Source organism: Myotis daubentonii, chromosome 14, assembly GCF_963259705.1.
Source record: "Myotis daubentonii chromosome 14, mMyoDau2.1, whole genome shotgun sequence".
NCBI classification, from domain to species: Eukaryota; Metazoa; Chordata; class Mammalia; order Chiroptera; family Vespertilionidae; genus Myotis; species Myotis daubentonii.
The window spans coordinates 25,417,218-25,444,599 of NC_081853.1; the positions used below are offsets into that span (position 1 = coordinate 25,417,218).

Genomic DNA, 27,382 nt, shown 5'->3' on the forward strand with positions numbered 1-27,382 from the left:
AGGGACGCGAGAGTCGCTAAGGAATGCGCTTGGAGATGGGGCAGCCCCGAAGGAACTAACAGCACACGGGATAGGACTCGCCATGGTCCTCCCAGGAGGCTTGGAAATGGCGGGACGAATAACGCGGGACTGAGGATCGGCCCCGCCTCCACCCCGAGGCGGAACCAATTGTGACGGAGGCGAGGTTTCCGGCCGGCACTATAAAGGTGCACACGGGAGGAGGGGGCGGCGAGCGCCGTCGTGACGCGGCTGCGCGGGAGGGGCAGGGCCGAGGCAGCGACGGCGGCGGCCAGACTGAGAGGCGGCAACACGACCACGGCCCTCTGTCTCGACCACCATGAGCACCAAACAGGTCACCTGCAGGTTAGTTTGCGGCTCTGCGGGGTCCCGGAGTTCCGGGCCGTCTGGGGCCTCTCCCCCGGGGCCCTGGGAGACGAGTGCGCGCTGGTGCTGCCGCCGGGGAAACTGAGGCTGGAGCGGATTCGTGGAAGGTTGCTCAGGTGTTCACCGCCCGGCGTTTTGGGCCCGAGACGGGGACCCGGCGGTGTGTGGCCGTGTTTCGTGACCGAGCCCCAGGGCGAGGCCAGCGCGGGGCTGTGCTGGTCGGAAGCGTGGCCCCTGTGGCTGGAAGGACGTGCGAGCCAGGCCCTGCGGGTGCGGGGCCCGGGAGGAGGGCTCTGGAGCCAGAGTCGAGCCGGACGAGGAGACGCGGGTTGGAGTGAGGGTGCGCGGAAGGGCCGTTACCAACAGGAGGGGGTTGTTAATCGACGATGAGGGCCTCCGAGGAGGAGCCGAGGCCCGAAAGCGGCCTTGGTTCTCTGCGAATTCGAAGACCCCCGACCTAAACTTGCAGAAAAGAAGCAAGCAAGCACTGTTGTTCGCAAAGATAGCAACCGTAGGCAGGATTTTTGGAAAGTTTCGTTGCTCCCCAAATTGCCAAGTCCTTCGTATTCATTGTCTTTAGGCTTCACAATAACGCTGCTAGGCAAATAGAATTTCCATTTTGCAGTGCAGGAACCAGACTGAGAGAGGGTAAGTGCTACTCAGTCTTCGGAGACGACCCGTTTACGCGGGGAAGTACAGCGGCCATGGATGAATGGCTGTAGAAAAGCCAGGACCGGGTGACAGAGAGAGAGTGTGGTTGTGTAACACCGTGATTTCTTGATCGGCTTGTGCGTTACCGGGATTGGGGTCCTACTCTTGCTGAACTGATTCTTGGAAAGTCCACATTTTATTTTAATAAACTGTTTTCAATTAAACCTGTTTGGGAAGCATTGCTGAAAAGAATGTTAGTTTGATTATGTAATAAACTGTTTATTTATCATTTACATTGTTATTTCTCTTCTCCAGTGTGACTAATTGAGAAGTGACCGAAAACATTTTCTTTTTAGCATTAGTGTATAATTAGCTGTTCAGTCAGTGTAACCAAGGCCCAGCTGATTTATGTTGAGCAGTTGTCAGAGATTTGCACTAGGTTATTTGTACTAGAAAGTCTTCTGTGAAGACGTGTGTGTTTATTTTTATTTGTATAAAGTTTCCCCAGTGAACCTCAAATTAAAAGGCCTTTTCAGAGTGAGCGGCAATACACATTTATTTGAGATTTCAAAAAAAAAGAATGGCTCTTCTGGAATCACTGATTCAGGCGGAAACCTGCATAGTGTTTTAGTTAGGAAACAAAGAAAACGGGTATTTAGGAGAAGGTGAAGGGGAACCATGACATCTATAGAAGGAAGGCATTCTGTTGATGCAGGTAAGCCAACATTGTGATGCTAATTCTAGATAGTGTTTTTAATGTTAAGTCCTTAGTCATAGCTGCTTTCTTGTTTTCCTTGCGAAGGGTTCTTTGGGGCACAATGTTGCTTTAGGCCCAGTAAAGGTTATTTTGCCCTGTTTTAACATTACAAAGGCTTGAGGCATCAGGCGTGCAAGGCCTTCCTGTGGGCTGGCAGCCCCAGCTCTCTTTAATGTGACTCTTTATATTTTTACATCCCTGTTGGAGCAATTTCTTAGTCATTGTGGACTATAGCAGATTCTGGCTACTGCTTTTAAGATGGGTTCACAAAAAAGTGCACAGTTATACAATGTTTTATAATCAAATCTCAACTCTGGGCAGTATCTAATTTTACGGATACCGGGCTGGACCTGAGAACGAAAGTGTCTTTTTGAATCGGGAGGGAGTCACAAGCTCCAGACTGCTCTGAACTCAGTTCCGGGAAGTCTCTGGGGACCCAGGACTCATACGGGGAGAAACTGGACTGTCTGGCAGCGGGCAGAAATCGGAACTTGAGGGCGGCTTTCTCTCAGAGGTGCTTGCAGCAATTACTGGGACACTGCGACACGGGGCCCCTTAGGGCAGGGCTGAGGATCAGCCATAGCTGCTTGCTCCGTCCTGTTGATTCCCTGAAACCCTGCCCCACCCAGGCTGCAGCAGAGGATTTTGCATATGAATGCCCTAACATGGGCGGATTGGGAGGTTGCGATGCCACCCTCAGTCACGCTCAGGGTAGGGCCGATTGGGGGGTTGGGGCACCGCCCCCTGTCGCACTCAAGGCAGGGTCGATGGGGAGGTTGGGGCGCCACCCCCTGTCATGCACAGAGCAGGGCCCATCAGGGGGTTGAGGAGCTCCCCCCTGTCACACACACAGCAGGGCCCATCAGGGGGTTGGGGAGCTCCCCCCTGTCACGCACAGAGTAGGGCCTATAGGGGAGTTGGGGCACCGCCCTCTATCACCCATGGAGCAGGGCCGATCAGGGGGTTGGGGCGCCACCACTCTCACACTCAGGGCAGGGCCGATGGGGAGGTTATGGCTCTACCCCATCACACACAGAGCAGGGCCCGTGGGGGGATGGGGGGGTTGGGGTGCCGCACCCTGTCACACACAGAGCAGGGCCGATCAGGGGGTTTGGGTGATGCCCCCTATCACGCTGATCCCGGTGCCGGGAGGCCTCGCGGCTCCACTGATCCCGGTGCTGGGAGGCATATTACCCTTTTACTATATAGGGTAGAGGCCTGGTGCACAGGTGGGGGCTGGCTGGTTTGCCCTGAAGGGTGTCCTGATCAGGGTGGGGGTCCCCACTGGGGTGCCTGGCCAGCCTGGTGAGGGGATGATGGCTGTTTGCAGCTGGTCACACACCCTTCAGGGTGGGGGTCCCCACTGGGGTGCCTGGCCAGTCTGGGTGAGGGGCTGAGGGCTGTTTTCAGGCTGGGGGTGACTGAAGTTCTCAACCGCTCCTTTTTTTCTTTTTTTCTTTTATTCTGGGCCAGCTTTACCTTGAGGCTTGGCTCCAGCTCTTAGGCCTCCGGCTGAAAGTAGGTTTCTGGCCTTTGCTTACAATGTTGCCAATCTGCTGGCTGAAGTCCGGCGGTATTTGTTACAATGTTTCTTAAACTGCCCGGTATTTGTTACAATGTTTCTTAAACTGCCCGCTCAGATGCCTGCAGGCGGCTAACGTTGGTTTCCTCTGTCACTGAGGCAACCAAGACTCATGTTAGTTTCAAGCTGCCTGGCTGCCTGCCGGCCATCTTGGCTGACAGTTAATTTGCATATCTTGCTGATTAGCCAATGAAAAGGGTAGCGGTCGTACGCCAATTACCATGTTTCTCTTTTATTAGTGTAGATAGGATAGGATGGGATGTGGTGGTAGAATTATAAAAGGCATCCTTGTACAACCAATGCAAAAAATCTTTCCTCTTACATGCCTGGTTAACAAATAGTATCTGGTAGAGGACTTCTGGCCATCTCCTACCCTGTTTTTTGTTTGTTTGTTTGTTTCTTTGTTTTCAAGAAACAAAGAAACTTTATCTAGTTTATCCAAAAGAAACTTTGTCTAGTTTATCCAAAAGAAACCATTAATGAAGTATTTTTTTAGACCTCGCTTTTGTGCAACTGTTTGGATAGCCACTTTGAGCCTGTTCTCTTCCATTATTTGAGTTTACTAATCCTGATAATTCTTTGTGATTGAGACTTGGCTCTTGACACTAATTTTTTTTTAACTTTTATACCTCCAAAGATCAAAGATCTTGAAATAGTATTTCAGTCTTGATTTTGAACAGCATTTTTTTCAGAAAGAATTAGCAAACTATTTAGAAGTGTAATACACTTGTGTGTCCAGGATTTTCAAGACAACCCCTACATCTGGAGGTAGGCTAGAAAGACCCACAATACTCAGCATATAGTTGTACTCAGGGTTAAGACTATTACAGTGATGTAGTAAGGAATCACAGCCGGATCACAAGGGGAAAAGACACAGGCAGCATCTGGAGGAACCCATGTGCACACTTCCTACCTCCTCTCTCTTCCATGACAGGTCACACAGCATACTTTTTCCCCAGCAATAAAAATGCTGCAACATATTACCCTGGGAAACCCATTAGGGATTCATTGTCCAAACTAATCACCCTCTATTTATCATCTACCAAAATTCTAGACTCCCAGAAGGAAAGTAGATGTTCAGCATAAACCACATTGTACAGTTAAGACACAGTGAACAGTCTTATCACTTAGGGAAATTTTATATCACTGCAGAGAACTGTTTACCAGCCTCATTCCAGATTCTAGGCAGGGGTCAGCCTTTTAAGCATGCCTCTCTAAGGATAGCAGGCTCAGACCTGCTCTGTTAACTCTTTTCTGCACACTTAAAGTCAGTATTGTGAATAACAAGATCTCTTTGGTATAAGCGTTTTTAAATAAAGCTCCTGTTAAGTTTCTTTTTAAATTTTTTTATCTTTCAATTAACAGTTAATTTACAATATTATATTAGTTTCAGGGGTACACCATAGCGATTAGATATTTATGTAACTTACAGAGTGATCCACCTGGTAAGTCTAGTACCCATCTGACACCACATATAGTTATTACAGTATTATCTAATAAAGAGGGAATATGCTAATTGATGATCATACCCTCACAAGATGATGGCACCCACAGTCGATAAAAAGGGAATATGCTAATTGACTGTCACATCCTCACATAGATGGTGGTGCCCAGCCCCCTCAGTCCCCGCCTCATCCAGCTGGAGTCCCCCAGTCCCCTCAGCCGAAGGCAGTTGAGGGTGATTGGGCCGGCAGGGGAGGGCAATTGGGGGCGATCAGGCCAGCAGGGGAGGGCAGTTGGAGGTGATCAGGCTGGCAGGGGAGGGCAGTTGGGGATGATCAGGCCTGCAGGGGAGCAGTTAGGCATCAATCAGGCAGAGTGGTTAGGAGCAATCAGGCAGGCAGGTGAGTGGTTAGAAGCCAGTAGTCCTGAATTGTGAGAGGGATGTCAATCAGATAGCCCCAGATTGGAGAGGGTGCAGGCTGGGCTGAGAATTTTGTGCACCGGGCCTCGACTATATTCCCTACACTGTACTTTAACATCCCTATGAATATTTTTATAATTGCTTTTTTGTAACTCTTAATCCCTTCATCTGTTTTACTCATCCCCCCAACCCCTTCAATCTGGGGACCATCAATTTTTTTTCTGTATCCATGAGTTTTATTTGTTTATTTTTTATGTTCCATATATGAAATTATATGGAATTTGTTGTTCTCTGTCTGGCTTATTTCACTTAGCATAATACTCTCTACATTCATCTAAGTTGTTGCAGATTTCTTTTTTTATAGCTGTGTAATATTCCATTATATATATGTACCAGTCTTCTTTATTCATTCGCCCACTGATGGGCACTTAGGTTGCTCCCATATCTTGGCTATCCTATATAATAAAAGCCTAAAATGCTAAGTATCTGGTCATCCATTCAACCAATCAAAGCATAATATGCTAATGGTATGCTAAAGCTGCTCAACCGCTTGCTATGACATGCACTGACCACCAGGGGGCTGACGCTCCGACTGGTAGGTTAGCTTGCTGCTGGGGTCTGGCTGATCAGGACTGAGCGAGACGGGCCGGACACACCCTGGAGCCCTCCCGCGGTCCCTCCCCCACTGGCCAACCTTATGTATCCCTCCCTGGCCCTGATTGTGCACCGGTGGGGTTCCTTGGCCTGGCCTGCGCCCTCTTGCAATCTGGGACCCTTCAGGGGATGTTTCGGCCCGATACTGCTCAACACAGGAGCTATCCCCTGGTAGTCAGTGCACTCCCATGGGGAGCACTGCTCAGCCACAAGCCAAGCTCTGTGGCAGCACTAAGGATGGGCCTAAGCCATCAGTCAGACATCCCCCGAGGGCTCCTGACTGCAAGAGGGCACAGGCAGGGCTGAGGGGACCCTCCCCCCCCCCCAGTGCACGGATTTCATGTACCAGGCCTCAAGTTCGCAAATAATAATAGTTTTACTACTTTCTTTCTGATTTGGGTGCCTTTTATTTATTTGTTTTGTTTTTGTCCGATTTCTGTGGCTATCCTATCTAATAATCAACAAACATGGTAATTGACCATACCTTCACTATGCCTCCCATTGGCTAACCGTGATATGCAAATTAACCGCCAACAAAGATGGCCGCTAATTTGCATACTGCAGGCGGGGCTGGCAGTGACCCGGGCCGATCTCTGACCCGGCGAGGCAGGGCCGGCAGCGCACGAGGCTGCCTGTGGGACCCAGGCCTGGATCCGTATCCTGGCGAGGGAGCAAAGTGGCAGAGAAGGGAGGGAATCTAGGGCTAAGCAGCGAAGGGAGGGAGTGAGGCAGCGAAGAAGGGAGTGAAGCCCGCCTAGGTGGGCTTCGCTACCTTCTCTGCTTCGCTCCGTTCTCAGGAAACCCTATTCCTGCAGGAATCTTCCTGCAACGGGCATCTAGTGGTCAATAAGAGTGGTAAAAATGGACATCCTTGTCTTGCTCCTTTCAGCTTTTCATTGAGTATGATGTTAGCTATGGGTTTGTCATATATGGCCTTTATAATAATTGGAAGAATGTTCCTTTTATTTCCACTTGGCTGAGATTTTTTTTTTCATAAATGTATATTTGATTTTGTCAAATGCTTTTTCTATATCAACATGATCAATGATTTTATTTATATGCTGTATCACATTGACTTGCAGATATTGAACTAATTTTGCATCCAGGAATAAATCCTACTTAATCATGGTGTATGATCTTTTTAATGTATTGCTGAATTTGTTTTATATTTTGTTGAGGCTTTTTATATTTATTACTCATTGGGGATCTATTGATCTATAATTTTCTCTCTTTTTTTAGTGTCTGTCTAGTTTTGATATCAGAGTAATACTGGCCTTGTAAAATACATATGGGAGCCTTCTCTTCAATATTTTGGAATAGGTTAAGAAGGATAGATATTAATGATTCTTGGACAGTTTGGTAAAGTTCATCTGTGAAGTCATGTGGTCCAGGATTTTTGTTTGTTGGGAGTTTTTTGATCATTGATTTGAGTTTGTTGATAGCTATTGGTCTGTTCAGATTTTCTGTTTCTTCCTGATCTAGTCTTGGATGATTGTGTATTTCTAGGAATTTATGCAATTCTTTCAGGTTGTCCAATTTGTTCACATATAATTGTTCTAGTATTTTCTTTTTTTAATATATATTTTTTATTGATTAAGATATTACATATGTGTCCTTATCCCCATGTCGTCCCCCCCCCCCCCCCCCCCCGCTCATGCCCTCACCTCCCCGTTGTCCGTGTCCATTGGTTAGGCCTATATGCTTGCATATAAGTCCTTTGGTTGATCTTTCCCCCTTACCCCCACCCTCCCCTACCTTCCCTCCAAGGCCTGACAGTCCAATCAATGCCTCTCCGTCTCTGGATCAGTCCTTGTTCATCAGTTTATGTTGTTCATTGTATTCCACAAATGAGTGAGATCATGTGGTATTTATCCGCTCTCCAGTTCCATCCATGCTGTGGCAAATGGTAAGAGTTCCTTTTTCTTCTTCCTCTTCTTAAAGAATACCTTTCAGCATTTCATATAATGCTGGTTTGGTGGTGATGAACTCCTTTAGCTTTTTCTTATCCGTGAAGCTCTTTATCTGACCTTCTATTCTGAATGATAGCTTTGCTGGATAAAGTAATCTTGGTTGTAGGTTCTTGCTATTCATCACTTTGAATATTTCTTGCCACTCCCTTCTGCCCTGCATAGTTTCTGTTGAGAAATCAACTGACAGTAGTATGGGTACTCCCTTGTAGGTAACTGGGTTTCTTTCTCTTGCTGCTTTTAAGAGTCTCTCTTTGTCTTTTGCTCTTTGCATTTTAATTATGATGTGTCTTGGTGTGGTCCTCTTTGGATTCCTTTTGTTTGGGGTTCTCTGCGCTTCCTGGACTTGTAAGTCTATTTCTTTCACCAGGTAGGGGAAGTTTTCTGTCATTATTTCTTCAAATAGGTTTTCAATATCTTGCCCTCTCTCTTTTTCTGGCACCCCTATAATTCAGATGTTGGTATGCTTGAAGTTGTCCCAGAGGCTCCTTACACTATCTTGATATTTTTGGATTCTTTTTTCTTTTTGTCTTTCCGGTTGGGTATTTTTTGTTTCTTCGTATTTCAAGTCTTTGACTTGATTCTTGGGATCCTCTTGTCTGCTGTTGGATCTCTGTATATTATTCTTTATTTCAGTCAGTGTATGCTTAATTTCTAGTTGGTCTTTTTTCATATCCTCCAGGGTCTCACTAAATTTATTGGCAGTTTCCAGAAAATTCTTGAAAAACCTTATAACCGTGGTTTTGAACTCTATATCCAGTAGTTTGCTTTCCTCCATTTCTGTAATTTGTGATCTGTTTATTTGTCTCCGCATTTTTTATGCTTCCCTGTGTTGGTAGAGTGGCTTTGTGTGCTAGGTGTCCTATAGGGCCCAGTGGCTCAGCCTCCCCAATTACCTGAGGTGGACACTCTTGGTGCACCCCTTTGTGGGCTTTTTGCACAGTCTTGTTGTAGTTAAGCCTTGATTGTTGTAGGTATCACTGGGAGGAATTGACCTCCAGGCCAATTGGCTGTGAGAATCAGCTGTATCTACAGTGGGAGAACTTCTGTGCTGAAGACACCCTTCTGGGGCAAGACTTGCTTCAGTGGGGCTTTGGTGCTCACTGAGTCTGCCCCCTGAGTGTGTCCCTTATGGATCTGAGGAGTTGTAATCTAATGGTCCCACTCTTACCACTGGGTACACTGGCTCTTGGTTCTAAGGAGTTGCTAATTTAGCCTCTGCCTGAGGCTACCCAGCAGGAGCTATGAAGAGATCTGCAGATTCCCCCTTTTTTGGGTGTGTTTGGAGGTGCCCAGATGAGGCCCAGCTGTGAAGCAATGCAAGCTGCTGTGGGGCCTTGGGCCTTCTCTTGGAAGTTCTGGGTCTGTCTGGCCCAGCTGCAATTTGTTAGGTATTTTTCAGATTGCAAAGGGCCAGGGCATTCATATGCAAAATCCTCTGCTGCAGCCTGGGTGGGGCGGGGGTCTCAGAGAATCAACAGGGTGGAGCAAGCAGCTATGGCTGATCCTCAGCCCTGCCCTAAGGGGCCCCGTGTCGCAGTGTCCCAGTAATTGCTGCAAGCACCTCTGAGAGAAAGCCGCCCTCAAGTTCCGATTTCTGCCCTCAAGTTCCGATTTCTGCCCGCTGCCAGACAGTCCAGTTTCTCCCCGTATGAGTCCTGGGTCCCCAGAGACTTCCCGGAACTGAGTTCAGAGCAGTCTGGAGCTTGTGACTCCCTCCCGATTCAAAAAGACACTTTCGTCCTCAGGTCCAGCCCCTTTCCGCGCTTGCTCGAGCCTCTGTACCTCTGCAATTTACTTCTGCAGCTCCTCTGAGTCTTAGTGTGCTTTTTTCTTTCCTTCTAGTTGTAGAATTTCCACTCAGCCAGCCTTCCTGTAGTTCTGGATGATGTCCGTTTTGTCTTTTCGTTGTATTTTTGAAGAAGTTGTGGGAGGCAGCAATTTCCAGTGTTTACCTATGCCGCCGTCTTGGTTTCTCCTGACTTTTGCCTTTTCAAGAGGATATATCTTAAAATAGAAAATTACAGCCCTAGCCAGTTTGGCTCAGTGGATAGAGCATCGGCCTGCAAACTGAAAGATCCCAGGTTCGATTCCCGTCAAGGACACGCCCAGATTGTGGGCTCAATCCCCAGTGGGGGACTTGCAGGAAGCAGCCAGTCAATGATTCTCTCTCATCATTAATGTTTCTATCTCTCCCTCTTCCTTCCTCTCTGAAATAAAAAAAATATATATATATATATATATATTTTTTTTAATATATTTTATTGATTTCTTACAGAGAGGAAGGGAGAGGGACAGAGAGTTAGAAACATCAGCCAGCTGCCTCCTGACACTCCCCACCGGGAATGCGCAGGCAACCAAGGTACATGCCCCTGACCGGAATCGAACCTGGGACCCCTGAGTCCACAGGCCGACGCTCTATCCACTGAGCCAAACCGGTCAGGGCTAAAAAAATATATATATTAAAAAAAGGAAAGAAAATTATGGGGTCATTTTTCTTCCTTGAATTATTTGTGGTACATCTAAAAATCACTATCTTAGGAACAAGGAAATTTATCTCCGGTGCCAAATATAGTCTTGATAACATAATATGTGCACAATAGATATTTGTATGCTAGGTTATAAAATATGGTGATTTTATACTGCAAAGTATGCTTCTAAAAGTTTATGTCTCTTCAGGTATTTTATGCATGGTGTGTGTCGGGAAGGAAACCAGTGCCTGTTCTCACATGACTTGGCAAACAGCAAGCCATCCACCATCTGCAAGTACTATCAGAAGGGCTACTGTGCCTATGGAACTCGCTGCAGGCAAGAACCCCGCCACTGCCCCAATTGTTCTACTGAGTTAAATATTATCTGGGATTCGGATCCTTCATTTGGAACATGGATCTTGAGGGGAAATTTTAAATTTAAAAGTAATATGACAACATTGCAAAAAGTATGGCAAATAGTTTTGAAACCTCAATTTCAGTACCTCAAAATTAATTTTTTCAGAATCACTTTTCAGGCCTTATTTTTATAAGTCTCTAGTTACAAAATTGCACTGATGGTATATATAAAATTTTATATCTTGCTTTTCCCCCCTACTTAACATGTCATAAGCATTTTTCTATGCTATTTTATACTGTTACATAATGTTAACAGACCATTTTATTAACTGTGACTCCATTAGAAATTTAAATGGCTTCCAGTTTTTTGCTATGAACAATTACATAGAGTCTTCTTTTTACCACTGACATATGTAGGCAACTTTGTAACTTTTAAACGAGGAAATACTCCAAAAACCTGTTCCTGTCCTTTCCTAATGAAGAACTGCTCTGTTTTTTCCCGGGTTGCAAAGCTCCAGTGAGTCCTTCTTCTGGCTGCCTGTGTGATAATGGAAGTTGGCCCATCTTGCCCTACCCCTGCCAGTGGTGCCCCAGAGAGACAGGCAGGAAGGCTGGTCTCCAGATGTTACACTGGCCATTGTTAACATTGTGGGGACTCCTGCCCAAAAGAACACTGGATTGGAAATTTCAGTTCAACATCTGTCTGGAATTTTCAGGGTTTCTTTTTATGGTCTGAGGCAATATGTCTGCCCCACTCATGTCCTACAAAGACACAAGAGAACTTTCTACTCACTGAACTGCCAGGCAGTTTTTTAAATTGATAATCCTTTTATCAGTTAAAATATGGGGAGAGATTGTTTCATTCTCCACCCCTGCAAATGGAGCAGAAGGGAGGACATTCTACGTCTGGGCAGTGTGGGAGACATGTGCTTGTAGTGTGTCCGTAATGCATCTGCTGTGTGTTTTGTTTAGATATGATCACACAAGGCCCTCTGCTGCAGCTGGTGGTGCTGTGGGTTCCATGCCCCACAGTGTGCCCTCCCCGGGCTTCCACAGTCCTCACCCTCCTTCCGACCTCACTGCACCTATTGTGAAAACTAACTTACATGAGCCTGGGAAACGTGAGAAAAGAACACTGGTACTTAGAGACCGAAGTGAGTGAGCAGAATCCTTTTGTTGTCTCTTTTTGAAAAGCAGTCTTGTCTTCTTTTTCATATTCCTTTCTGGTCTTTTGACAAGAGGGTTGCTAACCTAATACCCCTCCAACCTGTCTGAATGCAGTCACCAGATCTGTCCTGAGAATGGGCTTCATTTGGCTGCAGAATATTCGGATGGTGCATTTGGCCTTGTGCCCAAGGCTGGGCTGGGCCCTAAGTTTGGCAAAATATAAACAGTGACTTTTTTGTCAGCTTGTAACTACCGTCTGCATAGGGTTGTGGCCCAGTTCTGAGGAGCACCAAACTGTTCATTTCAAAGCTACATGTTTTGATAAAGAGCATGCATCACTATTTTACCTCTAGGTCAGTACATAGTCTTAGTTTTTATGCTGAGCCAGTGTTTGCCATTTTCGGTTGCACTTTTAGTAATAAGAATAGTATGTTGGGGTTTGGGGAGTGGTCTGTACCCTGGAACAGGATTTGGGCAGGAAGAAAGCTAAAAATCATAAAAGTTGTTTTTGTTGGCTGGTCCTCATCTGGTGAAGGGATTTCTAGATCTTGGAATTGTGTGATTTTAAGATAGGCAGATTCCATCCTAAGCAAACAAATAAGTGATCCAGTTAAATATGTCCCCTCTAAAAAGGCAAGAGTGTGTGTAATGGGAAGGGAAGGGCTCCAGGTGTGAGAAGGGGAGGCCATAGGACAAATTTCACATTGACCCCAGGACCCTAAGACTCACTCCAGGTTTTCATTACTTCTAATTCACTTTAAAATGATACATAACTTGACTGGTATAACGGAAAACACTGTATTCTGTTGACCACATTCTAAATTTGTTTTTGACACACACACACACACACACACACACACTGATACATATATTTTCATATTAACTGGTCCAAATGTTGACATTTCTATACTTGCTATTTTTAAATAGCAACTTTAGCCGAAACCGGTTTGACTCAGTGGATAGAGCGTCGGCCTGCGGACTGAAAGGTCCCAGGTTCGATTCCGGTCAAGGGCATGTACCTGGGTTTACGGGCACATCCCCCCGATGTTTCTCTCTCATCAATGTTTCTAACTATCTCTCTCCCTTCCTCTCTGTAAAAAATCAATAAAATATATTTTAAAAAAATAGCAACTTTAGTGTTCTTTTGTATAAATATATCATGGTCTGTTTCCCTGTGTTGCTAACTATGCTTTTAAGTTAATGTCACTATGAACATTTTATGCTGCTGCTTTTGTTTTTTCCCTCTTGGCCTGTTTTTTCCTATATGTTCCAAGAGTGGAATTCCCAAGGTCAGAGTTGCTTAATCTGTTAGGTTTTGACTAGCTGCTTACCAGAATGGCTGGGCCCGTTTTCATTTATGTATGTGCTGTGTGTTTTGTATTAAGATCTCTCTGGCATGGATGAAGAAAAGGCTTGCCCAAGTGTGGTGAGTAATCCAGGAGGCAGTGATGCCCAGAGTAGCCCAGAGATGAAGCCGAATTCCTACCTTGATGCAATAAGGAGTGGCCTTGATTACTTAGAAGCCAGCAGCTCCTACAGCAGCGAGGAGCAGCTATGCCCCTATGCAGCCGCCGGGGAGTGCCGCTTTGGGGATGCTTGTGTCTACCTGCATGGAGAAATGTGTGAAATCTGTCGGCTGCAAGTCCTGCATCCCTTCGACCCAGAGCAAAGGAAAGCTCATGAGAAGGTAAAGTTACAAGACTATGAGCTCATTTTAAGAAATTTGAAATGCACTATGTGACAAAATTGTTGGTATATCTGCAAGCATCTGACTGCCAATAATACCTGTATTTTGTACCTGGCATATTTACAAGTCCTTTTTCTATTGTCATTTGACAATTCTTGATTATTTAGAATAAAGGGAAAAGGAGAAACCTCAGAAGCATAAAGCTATGCAAAGTTCAGAAAAATAAATCTAGCCTCAGGAGCCTAGTGTGTGTCTGTCACACACATAACACATACACACCCTTCCTCCCTAGGTTTACATAGCATTGTGGCTATAATCTAGCCATGCTGAATTCTGAAAAATTTGAGGAGCCCAAATCATAGAATTTGAGGAGCCAAGTGTTGGAAGGGTCATTAGGTGCCAGTGTAGGAGGAACTGCCTTACAGTGGGCCCTGTGCTTGGCTCAGGGCTCTGAAGATGGGTGAGAGAGAAGGGGAGGAGCCCACAGCTGTGGTATAGAACCCCTGAGTAGGAGCTCCCTGTATGTGGAGATTGTGTCCGCCACTCTCCATTGTCTTCCCAGAGGTGTTCAAATGAGTGCAGAATTAGAGCTTCACCCAGGTGTGCTGAGGTCTTTGTGCTGTGCACGTTGATTTATCTCACATCTGTGTCCACTGTGAGCACCGAAGGGCAGAGCCTCGGTCTTTGTACTCTTTTCAGACTGTAATGCCTGATACACAGTACTGTAAGTCACCTGCTTACTGAATAAATGAATTCATTAAGTAATTTATTCTCTTGAGAAGTGGTGCTGCTTACCTCTGACTCTGTACTGCCAGCCTGATATTTCAAGTTAAGGATTATTTGGCATTTCTGGTGTTGGTGTGGGGAAGGCTGGTTCAGAGGGGCAAGGAGACCAGGGTCCTGTTCTTGTGAACTCTGTGACCCCACACTGCTGCTCTAACTTTGGGACATCCATGGCCTCAGCTCTAAATTGGAAATGACCATATCATGCTAGGAAAGCAAGGGGCTGGTCCAGTGATGGCTTGAAGTCCTTTTTGTGTTCTGAGAGAGTGCTGTATCCTGAATCCAGGGATTGCTGTACCCTGCATAAAACAGCCAGTCTGTGTTCCTTCCTGGTCTCAATTGTGGCGGTGTGGCTGGCAGCTGCCCCCTGGCTCTCCCTGCTACTCAGCAGCCCAGAACCTAAGGTTTCCCTCCTCTCTCTGTACTTCAGATCTGCATGTCAACATTTGAACACGAGATGGAAAAGGCCTTCGCCTTCCAGGCAAGTCAGGACAAAATGTGCAGTATCTGCATGGAAGTGATCCTCGAGAAGGCATCTGCCTCTGAGAGGAGATTTGGGATTCTCTCCAACTGCAATCACACGTACTGCTTGTCCTGCATCCGACAGTGGAGGTGTGCCAAGCAGTTCGAGAACCCAATCATTAAGTAAGTACAGTAATGAGTCCTAGCTGTAGAAATGAGGGGGGGGGGGGGTGAGGGGGGGTTTGATCTGGAATCTTCTTTCATCCACTCTTAACCCCTCCTGTGTCTTCCAAAGGCGTTTCAATGCAGAGGATAAATTGTGAGTGCTGGCCCCAGGTGTGTGAACTTGGGCACATCACTACCCTTCCTGAGCCCACGTGCCTTTTCCTTTGATATGTGGTAACAATCCCCACCAAGCTTCAGGGCATTGGAGGGACACGCAGCAGGGATCATCTGTGTGAGGTTAATGGCAATGCTTGTTTGAGCTCAGCACTAACAGTTACAGGGGGCTGCCCTTAGGCCCATTGCCTTTTTTTTCCCCCCAATTGCCTTTTTGCCGTCTGTAGAATAGGGTTATTTGATGATTAAATGGAATAATGTATGTAAAACATGTCTGACAAACGTGATGTGCTCCATGAAGCCAGTATTGAGATATAATCCTATACTAATAAAAGACAAACATGCAAGTTGACCGTACTTTTGCTATGCCTTAAGCCACGCCCACCAGTCAGTCAGAGCGAATATATGCAAATTAACCCAACCAAGATGGCAGCTGGCAGCCATGGAGCTGGAGTGAGCAGGAGGCTTGCTTGCTCCAGTGATGGAGGAAGCCAAGGTTCCCTGCCTGCCGTGGCCCAGCTCTGAGCTCCACTCAAAGCAACAAAGTTTCAATTATAGAAGGTAAATAAACCCCAGATACCTGCTTTCAGCCAGCGGTGGCCATGGAGCTAGAGCGAGCAGGAGCCAGCTCTGAGCTCCACTGAAAGCAACAAAGTTTCAATTATAGAAGGTAAACAAATCCCAGATACCTGCTTTCAGCCAGCCGTGGCCACAGAGCTGGAGCAAGCAGGAATGGGTTGCGCCTGGCGATGGAGGAAGCCAAGCTTTCCGCAGGCCTCCGCTAAAGGCAACAAAGTTACAATTATAGAAGGTAAATAAATCCCAGAATAAAAAAAAAATAAAAGAAAAAGGAGAGGCTGGGAGTTTACGTCGCCAGGGTGCTTGGCCAGCCTGAAAACGACCCTCAGCCCCTCACCCAGCAGGCACCCCAGTGGGGACCCCCCCACCCTAAAGGGGGTGTGGACAGCCTGAAAACAGCCATCAGCCCCTCCCCAGGCTGGCCAAACCTCCATGGGGTGAGGGTCCCCACTGGGGTGGACATCCTCCGAGGGGACCCACACTGCAAGAGGGCATAGGCCAGGCTGAGGGACCCCCGCCCCTGCCCCCCCAGTATACAAATTTTTGTGCACTGGGCCTCTAGTTGATATATAACAACACAGGATTCTTAAATTCTACAGTGGGACAAGGTGCGGGGGAGAGCTAACTCATTGAGAAGTCACTGCATGCTGTGGACTGTTTTAAAAATTCTTCACACACTAACTTATACTTCTCTCAGAGACCCTACAATATTCCTCATTTTACAGATGAGCAAACAGGTATGAGCTCAAATAACTTGCCTAAATTTACACACATTTGTGTGGTAAAATAATAGCTTTATTGAGACAAAAGTATACAACTTAGTGTTTATAGTATATTCACAGAGTTTGTACAACCATTAATTACTACAATCTATTTTTAGAATATTTTACCATCTCAAAAAGAAACCTCTATTTGTAGTCATTGCCCATCCCCTCCCTACTCCCAGGCCCTGGCAACCACTACTTTACTTTCTGTCTTGTGGAACTATCCTAGACATTTCAAATAAATGGGGTCTTCTACTATTTGGCCTTTTTGTATCTGGCTAACTCTTACACTTAGCATGGCGTTTTTAGAGTTCAACCATGTTATAGCATGTACCAGTGCTTCATTCCTTTTTATGGCCAAATATCTCTTTGTATGGATATCCACATTTTGTTTATCTATTCATCAGTTGATGGGCATTGGGTTGTTTCCATCTTCTGGTTATTGTGAGTGGTGCTGCTATGAATATTTGTATACAAGTTTTTTTATGGATACATGTTTTCATTTTTCTTGGGTAGATACCTAGAAGTAAAGTAGTTGGGTCATATGGTAACTATATTTAACATTTTCAGAAACTGCCAGACTATTTTCCAAAGTGGCTGACCCATTTTACATTCCACCAGCAATGTATGAGAATTCCAGTTTCTCCACATACTCATTAATACTTGTTACTGTCTTTATTTCTGATTTTAGCTATTCTAGTAGGTGTGAAGTAATTTTATTGTGGCTTTGATTTACATTTTCCTGATAACTAAGGATATTGTGCATCTTTTTCTCTGCTTTCTCAGCATTTCTCCAAAATGCTTACTCAAATCCTTTGCCCACTTTAAAATTGGTCTTTTCATTGTTGAGAAAAACATGTTTTTAATAGTAAATATGTTGGTTAGGAAACATCTGGAATGGTCATGCATTTGAGGAAGGGGTTAGAGTGTAGTGTGCACGGGATTTGTAACCTAATCGGTTCCATACTAAACTGATTCTTATTTCAGATCTTGTCCAGAATGCCGGGTGATATCAGAGTTTGTCATTCCAAGTGTGTATTGGGTAGAAGATCAGAATAAGAAGAACGAATTGATTGAAGCTTTCAAACAAGGAATGGGGTAAGTGCTTTGGGTTTGGGCATGATCCTGATGTCTGCCTTGGTTCTTGTTTTGGTCTTTGCCACCGCCTGCAGAGCCTCCCCTTCCCCCTGAGAATGTGGTCTTGGGAGCCTGCGGCCACTCAGAATCTCCTCCTTCTCTCAGGCATCATGCTAGGCTTTGCAGATGCCGAGATGAGCAAAGCCATGATGCAGTGGACTTGTTTTTAAGCTGAGGTTGACTTTTTATTTGTGATTATATCACCCGAGCATATTTTTTTCCATTGATTTTTTTTTTTTTTTAATAGAGTTGAAGGGAGGGAGTAAAGTGGGGGTGGGTGAAACATTGATGTGAGAGACACATTGATTGGCTGCCTCCCACACGCATACAACTGGGGCTGGGAAACAAACCTGCAACCCAGGTATAGGCCCTTGACCAGAAATCGAACCCACAATCCTTCAGTCTGCAGGCTGATGCTCTGACCACTAAGCCATGCCTGCCAGGGCCGATGTCTCTTCTAACAGGTGTGAGGTGATACTGTGATTTTGATTTGTATTTTGCTGATTAGCAGTGTGCAAGCATCTTTTCATGGACCTGTTGGCCATTTGTATGTCTTCTTTGGGAAAATGTCTATTTAGCTCCTCTGCCCATTTTTATTTTTCCCCCCAAGTTAATATGACTTTAGTTGCAGTTTCAAAAAAGAAGTACATAGTTACATGTTGACTCCAAAATCTTTATTTCACTCATGATATTCTCATGAAGTCAGATATAACTATGTTTATTAGATATTTATTTTCACTTGTATGTTCTGATCTAACTTCATTAATAAATGAAGTGGCTTCATAAAAAAATAAAGTACATAGGACATTGCTTTTCTCTCCCCAAGAGCGAAGCACTTACAAAAATCTATCTTTCTTTAAAAAGTCATAATTAGCCCTAGCCAGTTTGGCTCAGTGGATAGAGAGACAGCCTGTGGACTGAAGGGTCCCAGGTTTGATTCTGGTCAAGGGCATGTACCTTGGTTGCGGGCACATTCCCAGTAGGGTGTGTGCAGGAGGCAGCTGATCAATGTTTCTCTCTCATCGATGTTTCTGACTCTCTATCACTCTCCCTTCCTCTATGTAAAAAATCAATAAAATAATATATATATTTTTTAAAAAGTCATAATTAGACTAGTACTTTAAGTAGTAACAAAAATGTTTTGTCTTTATTGTTGAAAGTATTACAGCCTGGCCGGCATGGCTCAGTGGTTGAGCATCTACCTATGAACCAGGAGGTCACAGTTCGATTCCTGGTCGGGGTCCATGCCTGGGTTGCGGGCTCAGTCCCCAGTGTGGGGCATGAAGGAGGCAGCCAATCAATGGTTCTCTCTCATCATTGATGTTCTTATCTCTTTTTAAAACAGACAATACTTTTTATTTTTTAATTTTAGAAAGAGAGAACCACTGATTGGCTGGTCCTCATTGGTCCCCTCCATCCCGCTCCTATACACCTCCCTCCACCCTCAGGCCTTCACCACACTATATTTTCTGTATCCATGGGTTATGCATATATGCATGTAAGTTCTTAGGTTCATCTCTTCTCACCCCCTTCCCCCCTTTATGCCCATTTTTAAATGGATTGTTCTTGTTGCTGCTGAGTTATATTTGTTCTTTATATATTCTGGATATAACCCTTAGCAGATATGATTTATAAATATTTTGTCTCATTCAGTAGATTGCCTTTTCATTTTGTTGGTTTCCTTTGCTGTGCAGAAGCTTTTAGTTTGAGGTAACCCCACTTGTTTATTTTTTTTGCTTTTGTTGCCTTTGCTTTTGGTATCAAATCCAAAAAGATTACTGGCAAGACCAGTGTTCAGGAGCTTATTGCCCCCTGTAGTTTCTAAGTCAGTGATAATTCAGATCATTTCTCTAGGATTTCTTTCAGTGTTTTCCCCTGGGTTTAAGCAGTTATATATTTTATGTTGGAGTCGTTTTCTTCATATTATGCTGCTCGTTGTTCTCTGAATCTGTAAGTTTTTGTCATTCACCAAATTTAGGAAAGTTTGGTTACTAAATATTTTCTCTACCTAATTTTTTTTGTTTCTGGTTTCTTCCAGTTATCTTTTGTTTCTTCAGGCCAGAAGGACTGGGTTTTTCCATGGCAGTTTTAGCCGCCCTTCATGGACACACCCAATTGTGGCCTGCTCTTGGCTAAAAGCTATTTTTTCTATAAAGATAACTCACCTCTTTGTCCTTCTTCTTGGTGTCTAATCTCTTAGAGAGTCCTCCTGCTGCTGTTCATCCTCCAGTACTTTCAGGGTTTTTAAAAATGTTTGTTTCTAGATATCTGCAAGAGGGCCAGGTCTAGAAGCTTACTAAAAGCAAAACTACGTTACCTATAGGTTCTTTTTTTTTGACGTTTTTATTGATTTCAGAGTGGAAGAAAGAGGGAGGTAGAAACATCAATGAGAGAGAATCATGGATTGGCTGCCTCCTGCATGCCTCCCAGTGGGGATCGAGCCAGGCATGTGCCCATGACTAGAATCGAACCCAGGATCCTTCGGGGCCCGCAGGTCTGTCCACTGAGCCTAACCGGCCAGGGCTATAGGTTCCTTTTTAAGTTGTACATTAATTACTAAAGGCTTGGTTTTTTCCTCATGTGATGTTATCATGTGTCCACCAGAGGGCAGGAGTGGCAAGGCAGAGGGTAGGAAGGAGGTCTGCTGGAAATGTTCAGAAATTCTCGTTATTGTTGTTTGGATCTTTCCTGGCCTCAGTTTCCATTGATATCGGTGTTTTTATGCATTCCACAAACACTGAGTACCCACTACATACCAGGCACCTTCAAGGTAACACCAGTGGGGGCTATGGAATAGATTAGTAAATATAATTTCATGGAAAATTGCAAAAGGGCAACTATGATACAGGTTTTCTGGTGATAAGTTCTTCATGAGAGGCCCAAGCCATATGTCACAAGAGATGCACCTGGGTAGGAGTGTCAGAGAAACCTGACGTTTGAAAAGCCTCTCCATGTGTGTTAGAAGGTTGGGGGTGGGTGCACAGAATGACATGGGTGCAGGACGGGGAGCAGTGGAAGTGATCACTGAGGTTGAAAGAGGCATGTAGAAGGATTTGGGAGGACCTACCACAGGGATAATAGGGGACACACTAGAGTCAAATCTAAGGGGGGGAAAAACAGGTGACCTACTATTTGGAGATGCTCCTCTGTGGTAGAGGTTGGAACCTGGTGGGAGGGGAGGCCAGTGAAGAAATGATTGACTGACAGGCAGACACCAGAGGATGGCACCCCTAAGGGCTTCAACAGTGTGGGAACTGAAAGGACAGGTCTGTTGGGGAGTTGCTCTGTAAGCAGAAGTAATAGTTGAATATGAGTGCTGAGGACAAAGGGAGTGAGAGTGATCTGGAGGCTTTTGTCCTTGGTGACCAGAAAAGGCTGGAGAAAGAAAAGCAGTTATTTTGCTAATAGGAACTAGAGAATAGTTTTGAATTAGATGTTTATTAAAGCCTGTGTCCAACTAACTCTGGTAAGAACACACTGCTTGAGCAGTCATTTCAAGATCTCAGAACCTCAGGGGCAGGGGGACCAAGGAAGGTGTCTGGTTCATCACACACCTCTGCTTGAATCGACTCCCCTGCCGCCTGTCCTGGGATCAGGCCTGGTGGGAGTAGCGCCCAGGCAAGCAAGGTAGTTCCCTCCCCTCTGTGAAGAGGTAAGAGGTGTTAGGGTCTAAGGGCCCTTCACCACTGGTCTTCCGCTGAGAAACCCAAGTCAGAGAGTCCCCTTTCTTTGTTGTCTGCCACCATTACATACCCTGGCTGCCCCATGGCAGCAGCCCACACTTTCTGCGGTGATTTGGCTTTATTCTGCAACTTCCCTTCCTCAGCACCCCCGATAAGCCCTCTGGGTTATTGGGCTCTTCCTCTTCTTTAACTTAGGATCGTTTGTGAGAATTCCATTTGAGCAACAAGAAATGGGAATTCTCTGATTGTGGTTTTCCTCAGGAGCAGAGGTTCTTAACACATTGCAGACCAGTAGTTTTATTGCTAGCTTTACCCAGTGGCCAGATAAGCTTCTATTGAACGAGTACAAAAACGTTTCCCATAAATGTTAGAGGCACGCTTTAAAATTAAATACCCATTGCATTTTGAAATTATTTATTACATGTTCTTACAAGCTAATATCTTTTTAAAGAATTCTTGTGATTGGCCACAAGGCTTAGAACAGAAAACACGAGAATTCTCATGATCTGTCTGCAATGTTTTAACATAGGGGTCTGTGGCAAAGATAGGAAAAAAATTAACTTTTGATACCTGTATTTTGTGCATTTTAAAGAACACTAGAGGGTGGAGACCAAGGAAAATTGGATTGAGACCTGTAACTTTAGGCAGCTGCTAGAATTCACCCCTTCCCTTACACACACACACCCGTGACTCCTGTCACTGCTGGCCCAGAGAACAGTAAAGTTCCCTGGGTGGATCTCCTGTTGGGGACTTAAACTGAGGCAGGTAGCCCAGCCTCAGCACCTTGGAGCCCATAACAGTTGGTCCAGAGGAATGAATAATAAAGTCTGTATTTCCTGTGGCCTTTTTGGAGCACTGCAGGCACAAAGCAGTGGGGTACCCATGCAGGTTAAGTTCTGTACTGAGGGTGTATGTCACAGTGGGAATACCAGTATTATCCAGCTTGGAAGTCAGTGTCCCAACCTCTCTGAACTTCAGCTTCCCTCCCTGTAACATGAGGTTGACCCAATCCTAGCATTGTAGGCCCTAGATTCTCCCACCATCTTGGATTTTTTCTTCTGTTTTTCAGAAAAAAAGCATGTAAGTACTTTGAGCAAGGCAAGGGGACCTGCCCATTTGGAAGCAAATGTCTTTACCGCCACGCTTACCCTGATGGGCGGCTAGCAGAGCCTGAGAAACCTCGGAAACAGCTCAGTTCTGAAGGCACCGTGAGGGTAAGGACTTTGCCATCTCTAGTCAGGCACACTTACTGTGGGCATTTCCAGATACTGCTCCTGAGTTTTTCTCTAATAGTTAGGGCAACCAGAAATAGACAAAAGAAAAATAAGCTACTCAGCCTCCATATTGTCATTTTTAGTAACCAGGCATATTTTCTGGCTATTTTTGCAGTTCTTCAATTCAGTGCGCCTCTGGGATTTCATCGAGAACCGAGAAAGCCAGCATGTCCCCAACACTGAAGATGTTGACATGACAGAGCTTGGAGACCTCTTCATGCACCTGTCTGGAGTGGAGTCGTCAGAACCCTGAAGATAGATGGTTGCCCCTGCATCTTGGGCTCCGCCAGCAGAGCCTTTCCCAAGTAGGGTGTGCAGAGCTTCCTTTACTGCAGCCCCAGGTAGTGTGTTGCTTGGATTTGAGTGGGGTTGTATTTAACCTGGGCTCTCATCCATTCTCTATTATTACAGCCATGAGAAGAGTGAAGGATGTAAAGCTAACCTAACAAGTATATGGAATCACTACTTTGATAGCTGATATCTTAGTTACACCTCAAGCTCCTCGGGGGGACCAGCTAAACAGCCAGACTGAGTTTTGATTGATTGCTTTTTAAACAAACTTGGCTCCTATCCTTCATGAGCTTTAGCTCCCTAGAAACTACATCAACTTGCAGTTGCCCCTAACGCAGATTTTTCTTACCAAAGGATTCTTCATCCCTAAAAATGATTCCTTATAGTGACTTTCCATAGTACTTTAGTGTGTGGTCAAAACCTGATCTAAACAGGGCTTTTCCAGAAACAAAAAATGGGCACTGCACACCTTAGTGCCCCAGATCAGAGCAGGCGTCTCACTGTTATATAGTCAGTAATGGGGGCTCTTGAAGTAGCAGGAAGTACGAGGTGATAGATCAGGAGTACAGCCCCTCATTTCTGGTTAGTATTGTGGCCACAATTGGAGGAAACCTTGCACATGTGTCTCCAGGAAAACATGTCCTTAGCTCTCCCCTGTGGGCGTGGTACACACGTGCTTTTTTATGTGCCGCCTGCCCAACCTGTCGGTCTTACCTGTAAAAAAAACTGGTCCAGACCCATCAGTGGTCCTAAGCATGTATTTTTATCATCAGTTGTGATTTTAAATTGAAGGAGCATAATCTTGTGAATCAGAACAAACTCACTCTAAGCCTGAATTTACCTATTTTTATAAACAGTTATAGATATCAAATATTTTGTAAAATGTATTAAAGTGTGGGTAGAAAAAAAAAGGTCTATTCTTACTGAGTTTAGAGTGCTTTATGCATAATTTTTATAGTTAACTCTTTAGTGACAACACAGGCAAAGGCTGAATTAAATTCATTCCTAGCAGAGGCTCTGGGCCATTTCGTGCTTCTTGAGTCCTGTTCCAGAAGGGATGAACAAATGGAGAGTTCAAGCTGTGAGCTTAACATTACTCTAAAAGGAAGAAACAGCCAGTAAGCCTACATTTAATTTATTTTATTAAAATAACATAATTGAGGAACCATCAGATAACTATTTTGTCAGGCGCAATAAAAACAAAATTAAAACCCAAATCATCAAGAAAACCTGTATTCCTGGCTTCCTTGCATACACATGACATGACTGTTGAGAGACAAGGCTGGCCAATGGCCCCACCCCATAGGGGCAGCTCCTGGAAGACAAAATTCAGCATGATGGAAGACTGCTCCCTGAGAGAGCGGAGACTTGGAAGGGGTAGGCCGGGCACCTCTTCTGGAAAACCATCCCAATGCATTGGAGACCTCCATGAAAAAGGAAGGTCCCCAAACTCATGTTCCATAGTACCAAAGCAGACTCCTTTAGGCGGCCATGGTCTTGACAGTCCTGGGCTGTTTGGTGCATTCATTATGTGCAAAACTACCTGTTTGGCGCCACACCGCTATCTCTGAAGAAAGTCCTTCCTGTGATAAGCATTCCACATAGGAGCTGATACTCAAAATCCACGTGTTCCCCCAAGATGGCTGGTTTGCCTACCTTCATTTTCCCTCCAAGTGCTTTTTCTTGCCCTAAAAGTACTTGTCTAGCCGACGGCCAGGGTCCCAGATCATATATTGCCATCAGCAGCCACTGGTGAATCTGGAGAAGGCTCAGCTCATGAGCATGGAGGATGCAGGTAGGGAGCAGGAGAAACCAGCATTGTAAATGGCTTCCTTCTCCCAGGACCAGAAAGGGTAGAAAAGAAGGCAACATGAAGTAAGGCCCTGTGAGTAGTCTAGAAGGTCCTTAGCAGCAGCTTCTCTGAAAACAAACTCTGCTCCCATAGAAAGGGAGCAGAAAGATGGTGCCTGCTGACTTCCCTTTCTCCCCTGGTGGCCTGAGTACAGGTGCAGAGTCAGCTAGAAGACAGGCAGTCTAGGGGACGTGGTCAGTGTGCAGGCATTGATATCCTCGGTGTGGGCTGCCCGGTGCAGGGATGGCTCAGAAGCGCTCCTGTTGATTTTCGGTAGAGAGTGCTGGAGCAGCTCAATGGAAGACAGGATCTGAAACAGAGCCACAAAATGGTGTGGGTCTTGGTGTTTCCACAGCAGCAGCTTTCAATTAGGAATCCAAAGACGCAAGCTGTTATCACCCCACCTGTAACATCTTGTGGAGAACACCAGCCCGTCCCTGTTTAACCAGTTAACTGCCACGATACTTTGAATTAAAAAAGGTCCACCAGCTTGCGTCTATAGACACTTACGGTGTACAAATGTCTTCAAAAAACAACCCACCATCATACTTCATCACGAAAAACTGCTTCAATTTAATCAGGTCCAGCACCTTTGAGCTGAGTCTTACCTGGGGGAAAAGAGGCCTCTCTTCCTTAACTTTCTTCACACAGTCAGCTACAAGCCGCTTCATTGCTTTGGGGCAGTTCTTGTATAGCTTACTAAGGTCTGGGGAGGCATACCCTCGGCCCACCATGAAGATGATCTAAGGAAAAGAAACAGTTGAGTGAATGGATGATTAACACTGAAAGCAGCAACTTCCAACTCTCCAACTGCACAGACTGGCAGGAGGCCCAGGAGCTTCCACAGCAAGTTGGGCCCTTTACTGGCAACGCACGTACCTGGTCTCGGTTGTTGATGTGAGAGTAAGGGAGCTCCCCTGTCATGAGCTCATACAGCACAATGCCGTAGGAGTAGACGTCGGACTGGAAGCTGAACGGGTTATTATCCTGCATTCGGATCACCTCGGGGGCCTACAGGGACAAAGTGCATTCCTCACCATCTGCACCCAGCCAGCACACCCAGGGGCCAAACTATACCTTCCATTGGGTATGAGAGTCCTGTCCTCTGTCCTCTATAGCTCTTCCCTAAAGGGGCCCCCTGACACCCTCAGGGGCTGGCTAATTTGAGCTCAGAAATCCTAGTCTCTGGGATCTAGCACTTCCTTTCACCTAACTCCTCCAAGCTCTATGCTTCAGCATGGTTCTCATCACCAGCTTCTTCCAGGAAACCCAAATTCACCCCAGGCAGTCTTATACAGAAAGTGTCAATGAGGTGGCCTGGACTTTGGGGAAATGTGGAGAAACGCTTTAAGTTTTAGACACAGACCTGCAGGGCACCCCTTCTTCCCTGTACCCTCCTAGTGAAGCCATGCCTCCTCACCATCCACAGGATAGAGCCGGTGGGTTGTTCAACCTGCTGAGAACCACTCCAGCGCGACTTCACTGTTGCCAAACCAAAATCTCCAATTTTTACCGTCAGGCCTTCATGGAGAAATATATCTCAATGCTTGTTAAGGACTCTGGTTTCAAAACACTGGTCAAGTTAATTCTGAAAAACTTACCAAAGTTCTTACTAGCACAGCATCTCTCCACCGCCCATCTGCCCCCAAGCCTGCTCTGCACTGGATTTGCTAGGGTTTCTTTAAAAAGTACTTTTGAAATGCCCCTTCTTCCAGGAGGCATGCAAAGAATGCTTGGAGTGCAAAATTATTTGGCTCCAGCCCAAAACAAGGCTGTTTAGCCACTGCTGCTTCTCCCCATTTACACATCTAGGTGCCAGGTCCCTGGCCTGTGACCTTCCCACATCATGTAGGTGCCTGAAACCGCAAGACTTAAGACTGCAGGTGCGCCTCAGAGCTATGCATGACCTGCTGATTTGTTACATTCGTTTCTCCCAGCATTCTGCCCTCAAATGGCACGTGGATAACGATCTAGCAAATCACTCAATAAATACTGAATGTCCTAAGACATTTCTCATTAGAACAGGTAGCACCTGATGACTTCAAAATCAGAACCAAACTCACCTCATTTCTGGGTAGTCAGGCAGTTTAAGGCTGCCCTGTGATCTGCTGCTGCCCAGTAATTCACACCAGCTTAAGGTCTGGTATCTGCTTTCATGGCATAATGTATTGGTCCCCCAAAAACCACTAAAAAGTATTCCATGCCTCATACATGTACCCCAAATAAGCCATGTCCCATAATCAAACTCAACACAACTGTCATGCCTGTCATGGCCAAGAAGCAGAACTACAGCTGTAATGTTACACTCCTTTCCAAGAGGAAAGGTGGGAGAGGGAGAGAGATGCGAAATTGCTACATTTCATGTCTGTAAATGTGAAAAATGCCTTAATTCATTATTTCTACAAAAGCACATTAAACCTTAGAAAGGATAGAATTGATTCTAATAACCTCTAAGGAAACTATTTCTGTACATTTAAAATACAATTACAAGTAGTAATTCTGAAAATCTTACATTTGGCTTCACTTATGTTCTGACGAGATACACACTATCCACAAACTAGGGGGGGGGGGGAACAAGACAAAAAAGCCCCCCCCCCCCACCCAAGTTAAATTTAGTAATAAACAGCATAATAAAAAAACTAAACCTATTTCACGCATAACCAAAACACGTATCTCA

At 45.4% G+C, this 27,382-nt stretch overlaps 2 protein-coding genes across 11 annotated transcripts in view; one reads left to right on the forward strand and one right to left on the reverse strand.

The window, feature by feature from the left end:
- Positions 1-207: 207 nt before the first annotated feature.
- On the forward strand, positions 208-27,272 carry MKRN2 (makorin ring finger protein 2). 3 transcript variants are annotated; one of them, XM_059663635.1, is made up of 8 exons: positions 208-363; positions 10,539-10,667; positions 11,660-11,841; positions 13,240-13,541; positions 14,755-14,969; positions 17,456-17,566; positions 22,358-22,502; positions 22,678-27,272. In XM_059663635.1, the coding sequence occupies exons 1-8, from the start codon at positions 338-340 to the stop codon at positions 22,813-22,815; spliced, it is 1,248 nt and encodes a 415-aa protein (XP_059519618.1). In that variant the 5' UTR covers positions 208-337; the 3' UTR covers positions 22,816-27,272. The 3 variants fall into 3 exon arrangements, with proteins under 3 accessions (XP_059519618.1, XP_059519619.1, XP_059519620.1); XM_059663636.1 differs by lacking the exon at positions 22,358-22,502; XM_059663637.1 differs by lacking the exons at positions 208-363; positions 11,660-11,841.
- Positions 23,979-27,382, reverse strand: part of RAF1 (Raf-1 proto-oncogene, serine/threonine kinase) — a 71,561-nt gene continuing 68,157 nt past the window's right edge. For all 8 annotated transcript variants that reach the window (XM_059663629.1, XM_059663628.1, XM_059663627.1 and 5 more), the window contains 4 exons: positions 26,126-26,244; positions 25,585-25,716; positions 25,314-25,448; positions 23,979-25,015 (listed from right to left, as the gene is read on the reverse strand). In XM_059663629.1, coding sequence (XP_059519612.1) covers positions 24,872-25,015; positions 25,314-25,448; positions 25,585-25,716; positions 26,126-26,244 — 530 coding nt within the window. In that variant the 3' untranslated portion in view covers positions 23,979-24,871. The remainder of the gene's footprint in view (positions 25,016-25,313; positions 25,449-25,584; positions 25,717-26,125; positions 26,245-27,382) is intronic.